Raw genomic sequence first — 18,364 nt, forward strand, 5'->3', positions numbered from 1 at the left:
AACTAATGAGACTTAAGGTCAGAGTCAGTTCAACTTAACTGGATCACACTGGCAGACTGAGGAGCCTTGACATTGCTCTGGGAAGAAGTAATAAAGGAGGGAGGGTAAAAAGATGACACAGGAGAAGTCAGGTGGATGAGTGGATATTGACTGAAGCAACTGTCATTACAACAGGTCACTAAACTGTGTATGTGTCTGCATGTGTCTTGTTCATCCTTAAAGGTTTGGATTTTACCAAGTTTAACATTTTTTCTCTTAGAAATTGTTTTAGTAAAGCCTTGTGTTAAGACACACATATAAATACACACAGCTTTGACAGCTGGAGTACATGTGGGCCATGCGCAAATCTCAAAAAGTATTTTGCACTGACAGATAAATTCCCAAAACTGTGGCTAAGAAAAATTCATATTACAAGACACTGTCTTGTTTGTGACTGAAAATTGGCAATATATTACCCAAGGACTAAAAAAGGTGATTTGCATTTTAAGGTGGAATTCCACCTTACAGCTCAGGCATTCATACACATACACTTCATCCAGATGAGTCTAGATATGTCCAGACATGACATGGTATTGCGCCAGTTTCTCAAAGAAATTTCATCTGTCAGTCTCTCTCCTGCACACACGCACACACGCTCACACACATGTGTAACTGTCAGTGCTTCCACTGACAGTTCACTTGTGTGCAATGCAGAGATATGCAAATGAATCCTCAAGTGAACCGGAGAGCCAAGTGAATGGTCCTGTATGTGAGTGTTTAAGGATGTGAGAGGGAGGGAAGGAAAGAGTGGCCGCCTGTGCTTCTGTGTGATGACATAGACTTTACATTTGTGTGCATGCAAGCATGTTCACTCTGTGCATGTTTTCTTGCCTGTGCAGATGTGTGCACCCACATGCAACTGAATGTCATATACATTGTGTGCATTCTTGACTGCATGTGCACCATGTAGATGCATGCTCGTTTGAAGAGCAGTGCAGATATGTGTGTGCCAAGCAGAAAATGTTTAGCGCATTAAGTTTATTGGCAGCTGTAGGGAGACAGAGTCAAGGAGCCGAATCTCATTATAGGACCTCCCAGCTGCCCCCCACAACGAGTGATGCAGTGCATTCATTATCACACACACATGCCTACTTGTGTTTAAGAAAGAGGGGATAAAGCGATTCCATGCATGTGTGGTCCACACGCACTGAGCAGACCAATGATCATCCAGATTTTGTTAACTTTATCTCTGATGTGTTAGGATGGTTGAAAGGCAGCTTTATCTCGCACTAACACGGGTTAACTGCAAAAGGGCAGAGAGAGAGAGTTAGAGAGAGAGAGAGGGAGAGAGAGAGAGAGAGAATACTGCAGTGTCTAAACACTGAAGAAGACTAGAAGGGAACAAAGCTCGCTGAAACATTCATGAGCCAAGAACAGCTTTTAAAATACATCCAAATCCAGTAAGGATGCTGGATGGACGGAGTGAAAAAAATTCTGTGTGAATGTACAAACCTTACGAGTCACAACAGAGAAGAGGAATGTCTTGTTATTAAGAAGCAAGTGGAAAAAGATGCGCCACAGAGAAATTGTTTCTATAGTTGTGTGTTCTTGCACCCAATCATTCTCGAGTGATTTTCTTGCATTTACCAGCGAGCCCCCCCCTCCCGTTTTTTTCCGCGGTGAATACTGCCCGCTAAACATCCACTAATACTCGGTGTAGTGTGTCAGATCAGTGTGGTGTGTCCGTGCGTAAAAACAGTAATCCTCCAACTCACCTATCTGCACTGAGCTGGGGAAAGCCCCTGTCGCCAGCCCCCAAAGGGCGGAATACACCCCGAGAAAGTGCCAAGAAAAAATAATAATCCTCATTTTTTTCTTTCCTTCGATCCCTTCAGAAACTGTTGAGAGACATCGAGAGAGGGGTGAGATGCGAAAGAGAGAAAAGGCGTCAAGAAAAGGGAAAAGGAAGAAAGATGAAAAGAGGCGTTATCCCCCGTTTTTCCACAGTGGTATTCCTATTCCATGGTGGGTTCGCTGGTTTCTTCCCCTGCAGTGTCCGCTCGGGAGAGAGCTGTGTGTCCGGTGCACATGTAAAGACGGGGAGAGAGAAAGAGTGGGGAAACTCGCTAGAACGATTGGCGAGCCGGGAGAGCAGGCTGCATGGAAGAACTGGACATGCGCGCCCGTCTCTCTCTCTTCCTCTCTCTCCCACACACCCTTCCCTATTCGTTCTTTCTTTCTTTCTCCCCCCCCAACACACACACCTACCTCTCTTCTCCCACTTTTACTTCCCCGATTCTTCTTTGATTTGCTGTAACACTGTCAATTGATAAGGCTTCGCTGGCTCGTGTGTGCACGTGTGTTTGCGCACACACACTTGTAGTCGTGGAACCTATCCATGGACGCTCGACAGCATTTAACCGAAAACCATTTGTTATCGTTCACTAACTGATCTGTGTTTAAAATAGTAATGCTTTTGAGCGCATGAAATAAGGTATGCAAGAGAAAACGTTTCACCTGGAAGAAGAGATGAGACATGATTACTGCTGATTTGTTGAGTTTTGATTAGTGAGGCAGCACAAGTGAGAATGAGTGACAGAGACCTTGTGCTTGCGCCAAATTACTGTAATTGCATTACAAAGCCAATCCATCCCTATACACTCCTTTGTCAGAGCAGACTATGGTGTCCCACCAAGGCGGCAGCCTTTAGGTCAGCTGACAGAGGGAAACCTCAGGCCGCCTTCAGCTGTGGGACGCTGATGGCGCCCTGGGGACCTGCTAAAAATGTCGTTATTTCAACGTAACGACAAGTACAACGTAATGTGAGCAAACATCTGGCCACGGAAAGAAAAAAACAAACAAACACACACTCTAGAGAAAGACAGCGCGATCATTCAGCGACACACTGATAAAAGACTGAAATAATGAGGTGTTCTGACTAGCTGAAAGTACGATAATAAAACGGTAGAAAAGGGGAATCATAGCCCGGAGTACATTCTGTTAGAGTACGCTATATTACAGCCGTATCCTATTCAGAGTCGTTTAATCAAGCCTGCCGGTAGCAGGTCGGTAAAACTGACAGACGGTCTGGGATCGCGTAGTTACACGGTGGAGAGCACAGTTTCATTTTTCCAGATGGCAAAACGAAAGGGATGCTTCACGGCATGTCCCGGTGAAAGATGCGTTCTGTCCATCTCTGAAAGGGTTTTCCCGGTCGGCTGCAGAGTATGTGAGTAAATTAAATAGTGTGGGGAAAATGCGTGTTCAACGTTTCTGACACTTTTCACCAGGCTACACATTCCTATGAAATCAGAGTCTTCGTGTACTTAAATTGTCCCAATTCTCCATCCATAACAGATGAGTATGGGATGTGTATGACTTTACACATCTGCTGCCCAAAGACAGATCTGCTTCAATGCGCTTGAATGGATCAGTGTGCACGGTGTGTGTATAAAAGAGTGAGTATGGAATGCACAATAAGATACACATGCTATAGGTTTAGACGTTTATGAAATCCTTTAAACCAAGCCAGCATCGAGTCTGTTTAAACTTTTCCATCGTCCAGTTTCCCCACCATACCGTCTCTGTCCATGGTGCTGAAGTCAAACTGTGCTGCAGACAGACTGCAGGATGAAGATGAGAACTGGCTCTCCGCTGCTTTCACAGCATGTGCCACTGACAGCGCAGTGTTTATAGGTAATTCTGAAAACAATCACCACACCAGGAGATAAGGCTGATTAGTTGCTTCCCTCTGGACAAAGGTGCACCATTTAGTAAAATCATCTATTGCTGCAAAGTGTCACTTCCACCTTGCCTCGATGGGACGTTAATGTGTTGGCCTATGGCCCACACTTAACATCTAGTTACATTCTCTGGCATCTCCAATATGGCATCTAAATATGCACCTTTCAATAATTCTTTTAATAAAATTCTGTGCACCCAACCAGTAAAAGTTCATATGGACTGAGCCATAGATACAGTTAACTCTCTCAGATATACAGTTTAATTACTTCTTTGCTATTTATTATATACTTAATAATGTAACTGCCATTTATAACAAAGTTCTTGCAGTGCCACTGTACTTTGTGTGGCTTTTTACAACTGAATGTGCAAGACACAGTTGAGTTAAAATAAAGTAATTTTCTGGAACTTTTCTTAGTGGACCAGGGTTAAGCCATGTGTAAACTAATTAGTTTGATGGTAATGATGATTCATTGCAGATTATTTTTAGGCCACAATCACTCTAGATGTAAAATTCTGTTCTGTGAACGCTAACAGAATGTGATAATTATGTCACTTAAAGTGATTTTTCATTGTGTGGGACCTTAGGTTTTACTGTGAGTGGGCTATGCATACATAGGGTGTAAATGGTGTTAATGATAATGGCACAGTCAAGCAGTTATGGGTTTTTCCCCTCTGTTAAATTATATAAGCCTAATGGCACACTTATACTCACACACATGTACACACTACATTACCTTTGTGAATTGTGCCCCATGGAAACCTGTCATAGTAGCGCCACTTGTTTGGAGTTGAAAAGGATCTGTGCCACATATCTTGCTGCAACTTCACATGATACAATGAAAAGGCCTCTTACATCAGTGGCTTCTAGAAAACATATCTATCACAAACTCTCAGCTGTTTCCTTCATTTGTAATATATTAAACATGAAAACAAAACCTACTAATAATGTTGTGTCCCAGGTCAGCAAAGAATCCAAAAGCAAGCAATAGAATATAGTATGATGCTCAAAGTGTTGGTTCACTGTTTTCTATCTCATATGCATGTGTGTAACCAACAGAAAAAAGCTATTACTTGTACTAGTGCTTCAGGATTATTTTTTGACTGTAAACATTCAGATTCATTTTGGTTATTTTCAAAGATTAGGGGCATGTGACACATGTCTTCATTCATGTAACAATATACAGATCGCTGTTACACTGAGTTTCAAACATAGACGAGTCATAGAGTCTATGTCTTAAAACATAGACCATAGAGTCTATGGTCTATGTTTGGTGGTTAAATGTTGGTCTATGGCATAGACCAACATTTAACCACAGGGTCTGAGAAGTGAAACCTATATGGCTTTGGCTCTGGTAGAATCCTATTCAAAAATGGTCAAGTCTCTTATGACATACTAAGCCAATAATTGTTTTCCACAAATAATGATGATGCCATTAACTAAATTCACTTCTTTTGATCCATGAGCTTACGGTTCTTTTAAAATGCAGTGGTGTGGTGGTACTTTTGAAAAAACGGATTCTCATGTCTCTTCAGGATCTCGATGAGATGCACCTCTCGCTGCTCACCATCAGTGATGAAATAAAACATACCTGTGCTTTACTGCATAAAAACAATACTTTTAAATATTTGAACAGGATTTTTTTTAAAGAATGGGATTGTAAGGAATTAAGTGAAAGATTCAAGCAATCAGCCAAGCCAGCAATAACCAAACAATATTTGTTTAACACACTAGCACACAACCTGTGCAGGTGCTGTCGATGCGCTTGGGAAACTGTATTTTGTTGAAATGTTGAAACGCTGCATCTCTAGTGTTCCTCATTTTGTACCGCTGACATTTTTCCACTGCATCGAAAAGGCGTAAAATGCATCACAACCGAGGGGCACATTATCAATGCAATCCGATGACATAAAACGTTAGGAATAAAATAGATTTGTTGAACCCAGCATACACTATTCTTTTGTTGCTTACACCACACTCTATGTATGCTTTAGTCAGATGTATGTATCTATGACAGATGTATGTTTATCTCATTCCTCCTATCCTCTCTCTTCTCTCTTTTCTGTCTCTACCCGGCCAGGCCTTAGCCGGATGGGTCACTCCATATGAGCTGTGTTCTGATCAAGGTTTCTTCCTGTTAAAAGGGAGTTTTTCCTTGCCACCGTTGCCTTCATGCTTGCTCTGGGGGTCTCAGGCTGGGTTCCAGGCCAGATTTTGTAAAGCGTCTTGAGACCATTAGTATTATTATTGACACTAATTTAATTGAATTCAGTTAGAGCATCCGTTTAGTGCTTCACTGTGCTGCTTCAAACAAATGCCACTGCTTATATATAACATTACACTGTTTAAGTGAACTGTACATTTGACTAAGCAAGAGTTTTAGGTGATAAAAGTAAAGCAGGGGTGGTTTACAGTAATGTCACTAAGAAATCCTCAGTTTGAATATTGTGTGAGAGTAGCAAATAGAAAGAAAAAAAAAATCGAAATAATATTTAGTGAAACCACACTTGGAAAAATATGTATATGGACAGAGACAATACGCTTTCTGTATGTTTCTGTTCTTCCTGCATAGCAGCAAATCAATGTGTCACAGTAGAAGAATATTACTCCACCTCCCATATCTTGTGACACATATAACCTATATATCTGTATCCAGTATCTAAATCCATTTATCCATATGCCTCCCAGGCTTTCCTTTTGTCTGCTGGATTGAAGTCAATTACTTAGTTCACAGTCAATATACCACCTTGGTAATAAAGACCCATCAAGACAGAATCCTATAGGCATGTGGTAATGGACACACTTATGTTAACTTTCCACTCTGATTCCAACCATAATGGTTTAAATTAAGACTATGATAACAAGGTGAATATCTTTACTTCTCAAATTGGATATTACAAAATCGCATCAGCTTCCACATTTAGCCCCATTTCATGTTGCCGAAGGTCTTTTTTTTTTTTTTTCCCGGATTAAGATTATAATCCTTATAGTCGTACAGCAGTACAAAAATGAACAAGCCCAGTGCCAATTTCTACCGGCCAAAAATGTCAAGGCCTTTCTGGCTTAATGCCAGCATCTCAGCTGCTTTCAAGTTGTCTGGCTAAAACAACTTATTTTGTCAGAGGGTCAGAAAAAAATGGAAGGAATATTCATCAAAATCTTACTTTACTCACTAGTTGTTCTGCTACTACGAGCCCACTTACACACTCAGGCATAGATGGCATCGATTTGGGCTTCAGTTTCTTGGCCAAGGACACTTCAACACATGGACAGGAGGAGCCACGAATCAAAGGGTGAACCATGTCATTAGTAGACAACCTACAAACTGTAAATCAAACAGAAATGAGCAACTGAGACAGTGAACTTTTAAATTAACGCTCCTGTTATGTTCGTCTCTCTGTCTCCCTCTCCCTCTATTTCTCTCCCTCTCTCTCTCTTTCTATCTGTCTGTCTGTCTTTTCATAACAAGCTGTAAGTTGTGTTGGTGCCAGCAGACTTCCTGCCAACTCCTGCCTGAAAGGTTACAAGAATAACCCTCCTCCCTTCCACTTTCATCTCTGGTTATTCATCCATCCATCCTTTTTCCCTTTCTCACTCTCCATCCCCGGCGTGTGATGACTCATCAATCTAAATGTCCTCTTCCTCCTCCCATCACCTCCTCCTCCTTGCCCACCGTCCTCATACTCTTCTTCCTACAGCTTCTCTGCCTTATCCCCCACCTAAGCCATGTACCCTATGACTCATCCCCTTAACTGCATTCCTCCAACTTTCCACTTCCCTCTTTTAACCCAAGCAAAATAGTTTCTTTTTTTCTTATTTTTGAATGGAAAATATATTTTTTGTTACACCTCCACCACCAGCAGTACCAGCAGAAGCAGCAGCAGCAGCAGCAGCAGCTATCTAGTATCATATTGGAAACAGACAAAAGAACATTAGCAGATACGAATCAATTGATGGTGTTACACTGTGAGGTTGCAGCTGGGGACTCATCGCATTACTCTAAGTAAGGTGAGGATCGATGCAAGTCAATGGCAGCTGGTGAACAATGCATTTATAACATGCCATGGCTATTGTTCAGCCCCTCTGACTTCAGGCTGATTCCTTTACTGAAAAGATGGATGTTTAGTAAAGGCAGTGGGCATGTAACATAGTCATGGTTGTTGTTTTTCTCATTGTCATGCAAATCCATGCTGCTCCATGCCAGTTCAGAACATTTTTTATCCACAACTTTCCTGGAATTGGGTAAAATACAATTCTATATTCTGTGAAAAGCATGCTTTGATGGCCCTTGCGGTTTAGGAAAATCAATAAAAAATTTCCAGTCCAAATAAATGTGTCAACAGCTCATGGCAACGTGTTCTGAAGCAGTGCAAGGCTAAAGCAAGAACCTCGCATCAGGTAGTTTCACAAAACTTTAAAGAGCTTTGAAGGTGTTTGTGGAACACACTGATGTGTGACTGAAGTAGTGTGCTCATTATGGTTACAGACTGTCTCTCTCAGATCTGTGAAATTACAGCCCTCTGTGCCAGTAAACCGTGACTTGTAAATAAATGGTATTATGGTTTGATTCACTGACAGAGTGGCAGTGCGCCGCATCAATATGACTACCGGCAAGAATAAACGTCAGGCTAAATTACAGGCAGCTACATGGAGCTGTGAGGTAGCTCGTAATTCGGAGGTAAAGGCCACACATTTGAGCTCATTATTATCTTAACAAGACACAGTTCACTGTTGTTTTTAAGGAGTGACATTGTCTAATGTGGGAAGAACATTTATTTTAATTAATTAATTAAAATAATTAATCTCTTTCTTCTGTCTGTACCCGGCTGGCCTTAGGCAGATGGGTCCCTCCATATGAGCTGGTTCTGCTCAAGGTTTCTTCCTGTTAAAAGGGAGTTTTTCCTTGCCACCGTCCCCTTCAGGCTTGAACTGGGGGTTTCAGGTCGGGTTTTGTAAAGCGTCTTGAGATGATTTATATTGTTATTGACGCTATATAAATAAAATTGAATTGAAAAAATTAAATAAAAACTGCATTTTAAAATTCTATGTTAAAAATCATTCAAGTCAAGGGATTGAACCTTGTAGTCTTGGGTGCAATACAGACTGCTCTGTAAGTGTTCATTTCTTTGCTATTTTCAAAGTTATTGTAAAAAGCGTTCTATGCAGAAGGCTTCTCATTATTGGACTTTTGTGAATATGTGAAATTTGAAGTGTTGCACTCTTGCTTGTTTGCTTGTTAAATGCCACATTTCACAATCTCTCTTTTGTGCAGAAGGAGTAACCTGCAGTGCTTCTGCTAATTTATTTCAGCATACTAGATGCATAACTATAATTGGTTTCAAACTAAGTTTTGAAATTGATTTATTTAGCTTTTACCGTATCACATTATGTACCAAGGGACTTGATGAAATCCTAATTTTCTGTACTTTTGCATTTTAAGTTGCCCTCATTGCCTTGTTTGTGAGGAATCCTTGTGGAGATGGTATGGTGCCGTCAGGCAAATGACTTAGCTGGGCTTGTTGCCAAAACTATTAAACTCTATCCCGGGTGCCTGTCAGATAATGATTACCCTCTTGTGCTGTGGTCCTGGATCTTCACACACCTTGTCTAAATGCTCTTCCCGGGTTCTGGCAAGGCAGACCAAATGCAAACAGTTTGACAGATCATAGACAGCTCTGTCCCCAAGGCTGGCAGATGGCTATACAGTAAACAGCCCCCCCCCCCCCCCCCCCCCCCCCCCACACACACACACACGCACACATAAACACACAAATGTGCTCTGATGCCAGTGCATGCATCCATATACAATTGAACACGCACGGGAATGAGGAGACTATGGCCAGTGTTGGTGGGGCTGCACGTCCATTTTTTTTAAATTTTTTTTTTGCTTTTACTGAATGGTTCCACACAGACTCTCACTCTCTATATATGCCTTAGTCAGATCTGTGCCAACTCCTTTCTCCTCTGCTCTAATCCTGCCATGGGCCAACTTAAAACATCTGGGATTTCACACTGTGTGTAACTGTGTGTGAGTTCACCCAGTTGATTTGCAGGGAGCCTGTGTGTGCGTGCTTTAGTGTGTGTTGGCTTCTCAGAAAGCCTGCCAGGCTAAGAGCCCAACATCTGTGAGTTCAGATGTTTTCTAATGATATGCTAATGGTGCTGGAGGGAGACAAGCACAGAGGCTAATGTAGCGGTCACAAACCTCTGCCTCCATCTCTCTACCTCCCTGCTAGTACGATGATCTACCCATCTCTTGCTCTTCTCTCATTTACCTCCAACCCTATCCTTTCCTCTTTTTACCTTGTAGTACTAATTCATTTATTCAAAGCAAAATGAAATGTTATACATGTCATTTGAATGAACTGCTTTGGTAATGTGAACGTGAATAGTAATTCACGTTCACAATACTAATAGTAATAGTAATAACTTATAACTGTTGTTGAGATCCCATGGCTCTGACCTTATCAGCAGCCATTTTAATTAATCTTCAGGGAGTCTTTTGCAGCAGATTTAAAAGCAAAATCCCCTCCCTCCTCCTTTTTACACACCTAACCATACAAACAACACCTCTGACCATCACTATGTTCCCTTCACCAACACCACCTTCACAATAATAACCTTGGGCTTCATCGCAGTCATGATGTACAGCTGTGAGTATGAGAGGGAGAGAGGAAAGGTTTTTCTTTGAGGTGAATGTGCCTGCTGAGAATTGACCTCAGCGAAAATACCAGCTTGATGGGGGGAGGAGGTTGTTTCCATCAGGGCTTTTGTGTCAGCTGAATACAACTTGTGATCCGGGTGAGTGCAAGTGAACGTGTCGCCACTACATGGCTGTTGGATATTTTTGAGAAGATGTATGTTTAAGGGAAACCCTAACCTTTAATATGACATGCAATGTGTGTGTGCGTGTGTGAAATATAAACCATCACTAGCTATTAACATACATAAACTATACAGCTTGCATGTTTAAACTATACAAAACAACAAACAAAAAACTATGACTTTCCCATTTACACCATTGACACTGTTGACCTGAAGCGTGTTAAAATTCACCTCCTGGAACTATTCTTCAATACGATCAATCTTTATAGTTCCCAAAGGGAGACATGCAGGCCTCTTTTACTGATCTGAAAATATTATAAAAGCCCAAACAAAGCAAGTTTCACTGATAATCCTTATGTCATCAGAAATACTGATAGAGCTCATCTTCTCTGGTCTAATAAATACTTCACAGTGTTGGTAGGTAAAAAATCCTCTGAGATTTAATTCACTGCACAAATGAATATGTTTAATGGCCCCCTCCGGCGATGTTGCCAATAATTTAAAATTTCTAAAAACGTGCCTTGTAAGCAAACCACTGCTTTTAAAAGGGACAAGATGGCAGTGGAGGCCTGATAACGCAGAAAGGCAGAGATATGTACCCCCACCCCAACCCTTTATCCCTCTACTACTGCTGCACATAGATAAATCACATTTGGAAAGTGTTTAGGGCTGCTGGGGCAAAACATCCACAACTTTGTAAATATAACCAGGAATCCAAGCGTTAGATGGTGATGGTGTCAACTATATAGGCTGAAATATGTTAGTATGTGTGTGTTACTTCTCTCATTTTTCCTTGTTTCTTTTGCTTTTTTTGTACAGTATTTTGGTGTTTTATTTTAATGATAATCATAGACTACTACGATACCATATGTCACAGTAGTCTATGAAAAATGCAACTTCCATCCCACCCCCTCATCTCAACAGCAAAGGGCAATGCCATTGCTTTTTAGCATTGCAATGTATGTATTAGACAACTCTGGCTGCTGGCATTAAGCAGTTCCATTGTTCAGCCATATACAGGACTACTTTAACTTATTTAGAAAGGATAGCATCGGAAAGAGACTGAATGCTGAATAATTTCTCTAGGTTATAATCTGTTGCTGTAATTAAGTTTTGATTAAAATGTGTATACTGAAAGTTTCTTTCTTTCTTTTTTAACATTACTTTCGCCTTAGTCCCACGTATGCTGGACATCACTACAAATCAAATCATCTGCAAAAAGTGAAAAATGTGCATATGATAAAACCTGTTTTGTCACATAACAAATTCCTCTGAGGTTGCTGATCCAACTTTTCAAGAACATTTTTTTTTACTTCAACTTAACTTAGTCCAAACAGAACACACAAAAAGACTAAGCCTAACAGAAGCACATATAGAGCGTGTCTGTAATGTTGTGTATGCGATCTTGTGAGTGTTTGGTAGAAAACAGGTGCTCATGAATATTTAAATGAAGGGAAGTGGTCCAAATGTCTGCTTTTCAACCTAACAAACATTAAACACATGCCTGTGTGTGTGGAAGTATATTAAAGGTATATGGAGTGACTATGTGTGAAACATATCTGTTTGTATAACTCTTCATGCACGTGTGTGTTCTTGTATCATTTTTTCAGAGGTTCCAGCAGGAGTTCAGAATCAAAACACCCTCTTCTCCTCTTGATCCTTGTCTTTTATCAGTATGCACAGTTGGGTTCACCATGGGAAACACAATTTCAGCAGGAATTGTTCACAACAGCCTGCAAGAGTGCAGGGAACTGTGAGAATTATCGAGGTGCCAGAAATGTTGCCTTCATACAGGTATCTCAAGGTTATTTTCCTCCGTTGTGCATCCAAGAAATTACATTAATTGTGTTGTGGCAACCAGGTATGAACTCCAATGATCTATTATGATGCACAGGGTTTTCTGCTTGATTTCAACAAGGTCACCCTCAGATTTATTTATTTATTATTGTAATTTTTGTAGTAAGCAACATTCCTGGTAATGCTTAAAAGCCTATTCAATAAAAATGCTGAGAACACAAATCATACCTCCTCTCTGCCCTCTCACACATAACAAAATACTCCATTTATAAGATATTACACATCATAAGACATCCTCAAATTGGTTGTTATCCAGTATATGCAGTATACAAGTATATAAACGTTTTATCCTTTGGAATATTGCTTTCCTTCCTCGGCTGTGGCTCAGTAGGTAGAGCGGGTTGTCCACAGTTCGATCCCCGGAATGTGATACACGCCTAAGTGTCCTTGAGCAAGACACTGAACCCCCAGTTGCTCCCAGTTCGTGGCACTTGAGTGTGCTTGTCTGAATGGGTAGGTGTGTCTGTGACTGTAAAGCGCTTTGAGTACCAAAATGTAGAAAGACGCGCCATTTACCCTTACTACAGTACTTATAAAAAGTGTTCTTGGATGATTTCATGCTCCCCTTTAATATCACAGAATCACATCTGATTTAATGTGACAGTGATCAACAAGAAAAAGACTCATTAGTGTCACAGCAAAAGCAGATTGATATAAAGTAAAATAATCAAATATACAAAACGCAAAATAAACTTCACCTCAACCATTTCAACAAGTAACAGCAGTGAATTGGCTGCCCTTTCACAGGTCCAGTCACTTTGGCTTAAGAAGCTGCATAATGTCTGTTATTTGTTGAGTGCATTGCCGTGTGCATGTTTTTATACACATCTTGAATTTGCACATAAAGATTGTCACTGACATAAAAAAAGTGAAAGAGGAGTAAGGGAAGCTATCTATGACAAATTGGAAAATCTCTCTATGAATAGAAGTGGAGTGAAACACTACTCATCAGCCACTTACAACCCATTCTTAACATTGCTTCCTAAAACGTTTTACCAGCCTTCACACCTTGAGTTTGTAGCTATTCATTAAAGAACTCTTAATTGGTACATGAAGATACCACCCATGTTAATCTGGATTACGTGTTTCTGGTCAGACACATAAATTCAGGTGTTTACCACCCATTGATGTCCAAATAAAAAGCTTGACTCTCCATCAGTCATTTAGAAATGCAAAAGCCATTTAGATGAATGGTGCAACATCTTCAGGAAAACTCAAGCAGGCTCAGGTGCCTTTTCTTTAAGATACGACATGAAATAACATGGAAAAAAAACAACACAAAATGCATATTGATTTGGAGGGATGGACTGATGAGGAGACACAAATCTCAAATTAATAGATGACAAAACCACTTACCCTCACATTTTCTACATTATTTCTTCAGCGATGCTTCATTGGCACCAAATTGGCATATTACCTCTGATTACCCCTAATATTTGCATAATAATGTTGGAATGCTGGAAATCACTTAAATGAAAATCCAGTCAGTATCATGGACAAGCCCACACAATAAAGACAAAGGGCTGCTCCAGGCATCTCAACACAGTAATGCCAAATTTCAGTTGTATGCTAAGCCAGCAGAATGTGGCTGTGCATGTGTTGTACAGTATGTCAGCGTTTGCCACTATGAGTGCATTGATGGGAATGAGGACAATGCCATTTTCATTGTCTGCTTCTCCTCTTGTTTGGCCTGTTAGTGGAACACGGAAACAGAGGCGTTCCTTGATCATCATAAATAATGGAACACTTGTTTGTTTTCACTGTAAACAGCAGAAAATTATGTCTGTACTCTGTGCATGCCTCAACATTTACTGCATGCATGTGTGAGTCAAGACACAAAGAGGAGGGTGAATGTGTGTGTGTGTGTGCTCAGCCTCGCAATGCATAAATGAATGCAACAGCGATCAGCAATCAGTGAATAAATAAATAAAATAAAATATTTTAAAGTCATATTGCTCTCAGCATGACACACTGACTATTTTTGGTCTCTGTGTTGTGTGTGTTTGTAGATTTAATGCCAGCTGATCCATATATATTGAAGGCGTGAGCATGTTGTGTCTAATCTCTCCCTAGGGAGCATGTGTGTGTGAGTGTGAATGCAGGTCAGGTCTATGCGGTTTGTCAGTAAAGCTTTCTAAACAGAGCTGGATGAACATGTACCTACTTGAGAGTGAGCGTGAGAAGTGTTTGCCAAAAGCTGAAAATACTCAATGAGCACTTTGTCTCTTTGGGTGGGGTTTAGTAGGAAACCTGTACTGGTCCCTTTTTATCTGTGTGTTAGACCTTTTTTCCCTCTTCTTTCTACAGAGCACTTTGCCACTTTACCATTCGATATAAAAGCTTTCTGTCTGTGAGTTCCTTTTCATCTCTTCATTTCTGTTACCTGTCTTGATATCGCTCCCTCGCCATCATTCCCACACCCTCCTTCTTCTGAGCACTAAAACTTCCCCCCTGCAGCCTAGAAGGACTCATTATATCTTGGTAATGGCCTTCACGATGTCTTGAAACAACCAAAAGGTTTGTTATTCCTAATCACTGTAACAATGTTATTTTGAAAAGTGCAGTACTTTCTAACGGTAATAAAGGACTAAAACTGCACCAGCATACCTTCTGAGGTTCTACACAACAGGTAACCATAAGAAGAAAATTTCAAACAAGTTAACATGAGCTTACACAAGAATGCATTACATACACAGTCAATTCACATATTGAAAAGAAAGAAACATTCCAAATAACATGAAAAAGCCTAAGCACAAAGACCAATTGCAGAGACCATCTCTTGAATGATAGTCGAGCACCAGTCACAATGTAACCAAAACTTCCCTCTGTTAATTTTGGATACAGTACAAGTTATCTTAAACACAGTTCTGACAGCATTATATTAACACTACTTTATTATAGGGGATATATGTCATTTACAATCGTATATGTTTCTTGCACAGTACTAAGCTGTACTGGGGATCTTTGTGGTTTGCCATCAATCTTTGAACTGAGGTTAACAAAATCTTTCAATTGGCTCTTGTCTTTTTGGATGGGAACCACCTAATAAATAAAGATTCATAAATACTTTGGATTAAAGTAATCAACAAGGACAGACTCTACTGAGCCTTTTTCATAATAACATCTGTATCACCAGTAAATCTCACTCTGTCATCAACACCTGAAGATTTATGAGTCTGGACATTTTCAACACTTACACCATGAATGATTGTTGGAGTTTTGTCTACGTGTTTTGGAAGCCATAAGCATGTTTTTGTTAGTTTTGGATACATACGAATCTAGAAAAGAGCTGTCATTCCAGTCCACATTTTTTTTGCTTTAAATGTCCATGTGACCAAGGAGATATATTTGTTACGACGCTGTGTACAAGATGAAAAGCAGGAGAGAAAGAACACAACCTTGATTGGTTCAAATCTTTGACCATTAATAAATACTGCTTTAGTTCTAATAGTGAGGACTGTGAAATGTTATTGATGAAAACATCAACCAATTTAATTCAATTCAATTTTAATTGTATTGCGTCAATAAAGTGTAAAGTGTCTTGGGACAAACTGTCTCAAGAGACTTCACAAAATCCAGTCAAGCCTGAAGACAACGGTGGCAGGAAAAACTCCCTTTTAACAGGAAGAAACCTTGAGCAGAACCCAGCTCATATGGAGGGACCCATCTGCCTAAGGCCGGCGGTAGATACAGATAAAGAAAGAAGGCAGAGGATAGGAGGAACAAGATAAACATACATCTGTCATACACTGCCTGGCCAAAAAAAAAGTTGCTACCAAAAAATGTCACACACTTTAATATTTTGTTGGACCGCTTTTAGCTTTGATTACAGCACGCATTCACAGTGGTGTTGTTTTCGATAAGCTTCTGCAATGTCACAAGATGTATTTCCATCCAGTGTTGCATTCATTTTTCACCAAGATCTTGTATCGATGATGGGAGAGTCTGACCACTGCGCAAAGCGCAAAGCCTTTCTCCAGCACATCCCAAACCTCTCAGGCCTCATGTACGAAGGGTGCGTGCGCACAAAAATGTTCCGTACGTTCTTGTTCACGGACAAGTTCAGATGTATCAAGAGTGAAATGACCACTAACATGTACGTGCCTCACGCCAACATCATGGCTGGCGTACGCTGGCTTCTACAGCTGTTGATCTTTTGGCGACACTCAGAGGTGATGCTGGAAAACTGTCATAAATGTGAAAACAATTAGTCCGACCGATCGGGACTGTCCCGGACGACCCTGAGCAGAGCCATCTGTGTGGGACGGAATTATCCGCATGTCAACCAGGTATATCAAATTCCCATACAATGCATCTGAACAGCTAAACATTAAAATGCAATTTGCAGCGAGAGCCAGTTTTCTGAATGTAATTGGAGCTATCGACTGCACACACATTGCTATAAAAGCGGCATCACATGATGAATTTGTATATGTCAATAGGAAACATTTTCATTCGATCAATGCACAGATCATGTGTGATGAGCAAATGCAATTAACCGACATTGTCTCCAGTTCCCTTTCTGTGAAGTTCTTCTTTTTTCCCGTCTTACTCATTCTTATGTTTTCATTTTCTTATAGTGCAGAGAGGGGAATCTCAGGTGCAGGGTCAATTTAAATATAATTTGCATATTTAAAAGGGGGCGTGGATAGGGAGGGGGTACAACATGTGTGGTCAATTCCACATTGATTGGGATGTACAAACGAAATGTGCTTCTGGATCTGAGCGTGCGCCACGTTTTAGTAGGAAATCCATGCAAGTCTTTTTACATGAGGCCCCTGGTCATTCAGTATATTCAGGTAGTCAGCTGACCTCATTCTTTGGCACATAATGTTGCTGAACCTAGACCTGATCAACTGCAGCAACCCCAGATCATAGCATTGCCCCCACAGGCTTGTACAGTAGGCACTAGGCATCATGGGTGCATCACTTCATCTGCCTTTCTTCTTACCCTGATGTGCTGGTTTCCCACTATCCTTCCAGTTTTTAATAATGTGTTGGACAGTTCTTGGACAGTAAACCAATTTTAGTAGTTTCTACAGTCTCCTTAGATGTTTTCTCTGCTTAATGTATGCCAGTAATTGACCCTTCTCAAACAGACTAACATCTTTTCCACGACCACAGGATGTGTCTTTAGACATAGTTGTTTAAAAAATGAGAAGCTATTCATTGCATCAGTTGGGGTTAAATAACTTGTTGCCAGCTGAAAGATAATCACCCATGCAGTAATTATCCAATAGGAGGTTTGTACCTGTTTGCTAAGTTAAATCCAGTTGGCAAGTTTTTTTTTTGGCCAGGCAGTGTACATCTGACTACAAGTGTACATGTAGAATCTGATGATGATACAAATACAAGCTATAGCTGATGATGTTACATGAGAGTTTGAGAATAAGAGGAATCATAGGCAGGTTGGAGAATTGCTCATTCAGGCAGGAGTGCATAACTGCAGGCCATGAAGACTAAGCAGGTTGATGAGACCATGACAACAGATGTAGTATGGAGATCCACAGAAAACACACAACTCCAGGCCAGAGACGCTCACAAGAAGATGGAGGAGGAGGGGAGGGAAGGGCATGGACGGGAGAGGGACACACAGCAGTTAACATGTTATACAGTAGTAGCACAGAATTCCATGACTAGTAATAGAGAAGAAATTAGAAATTTAAAAAAAAATGAGAGAATAGGAGTTTGGTGCAAGAGAAAAGACAGAAGAGGACATGTGCTCAGTGCATCGTCCCCCAGCTGCCTAAGCCTATTACAGCATGACTAAGGGATGGTTCAGTCCAGCTTGATCAAAAAGGAAAGTCTTAAGCCTGACCTTAAAAGTAAAGAGGATGTGTGCCTCCCAAACCCAAACTGGGAGCTGGTTCCACAGGAGAGGAGCCTCCTATTCTACTTTTTGAAATTCTAGGAACCGCAAGTAGGCCTGCACTTTGAGATCGAAGTGATCTGTTGGGATGA

General features: G+C 40.7%; 1 protein-coding gene across 1 annotated transcript in view; it reads right to left on the reverse strand.

Annotated features, from left to right (window-relative positions):
• gria4a (glutamate receptor, ionotropic, AMPA 4a) overlaps positions 1 to 1,848 on the reverse strand; it is a gene marked incomplete at both ends in the record, with an annotated part of 93,611 nt that extends 91,763 nt beyond the window's left edge. The window contains 1 exon segment of the mRNA XM_084559394.1: positions 1,755 to 1,848. Within this exon segment, the coding sequence (XP_084415520.1) occupies positions 1,755 to 1,848 (94 nt within the window).
• Between the last annotated feature and the right edge of the window lie 16,516 nt (positions 1,849 to 18,364).

Source organism: Chelon labrosus (assembly GCF_963514085.1).
Source record: "Chelon labrosus genome assembly, chromosome: 13".
NCBI lineage: Eukaryota > Metazoa > Chordata > Actinopteri > Mugiliformes > Mugilidae > Chelon > Chelon labrosus.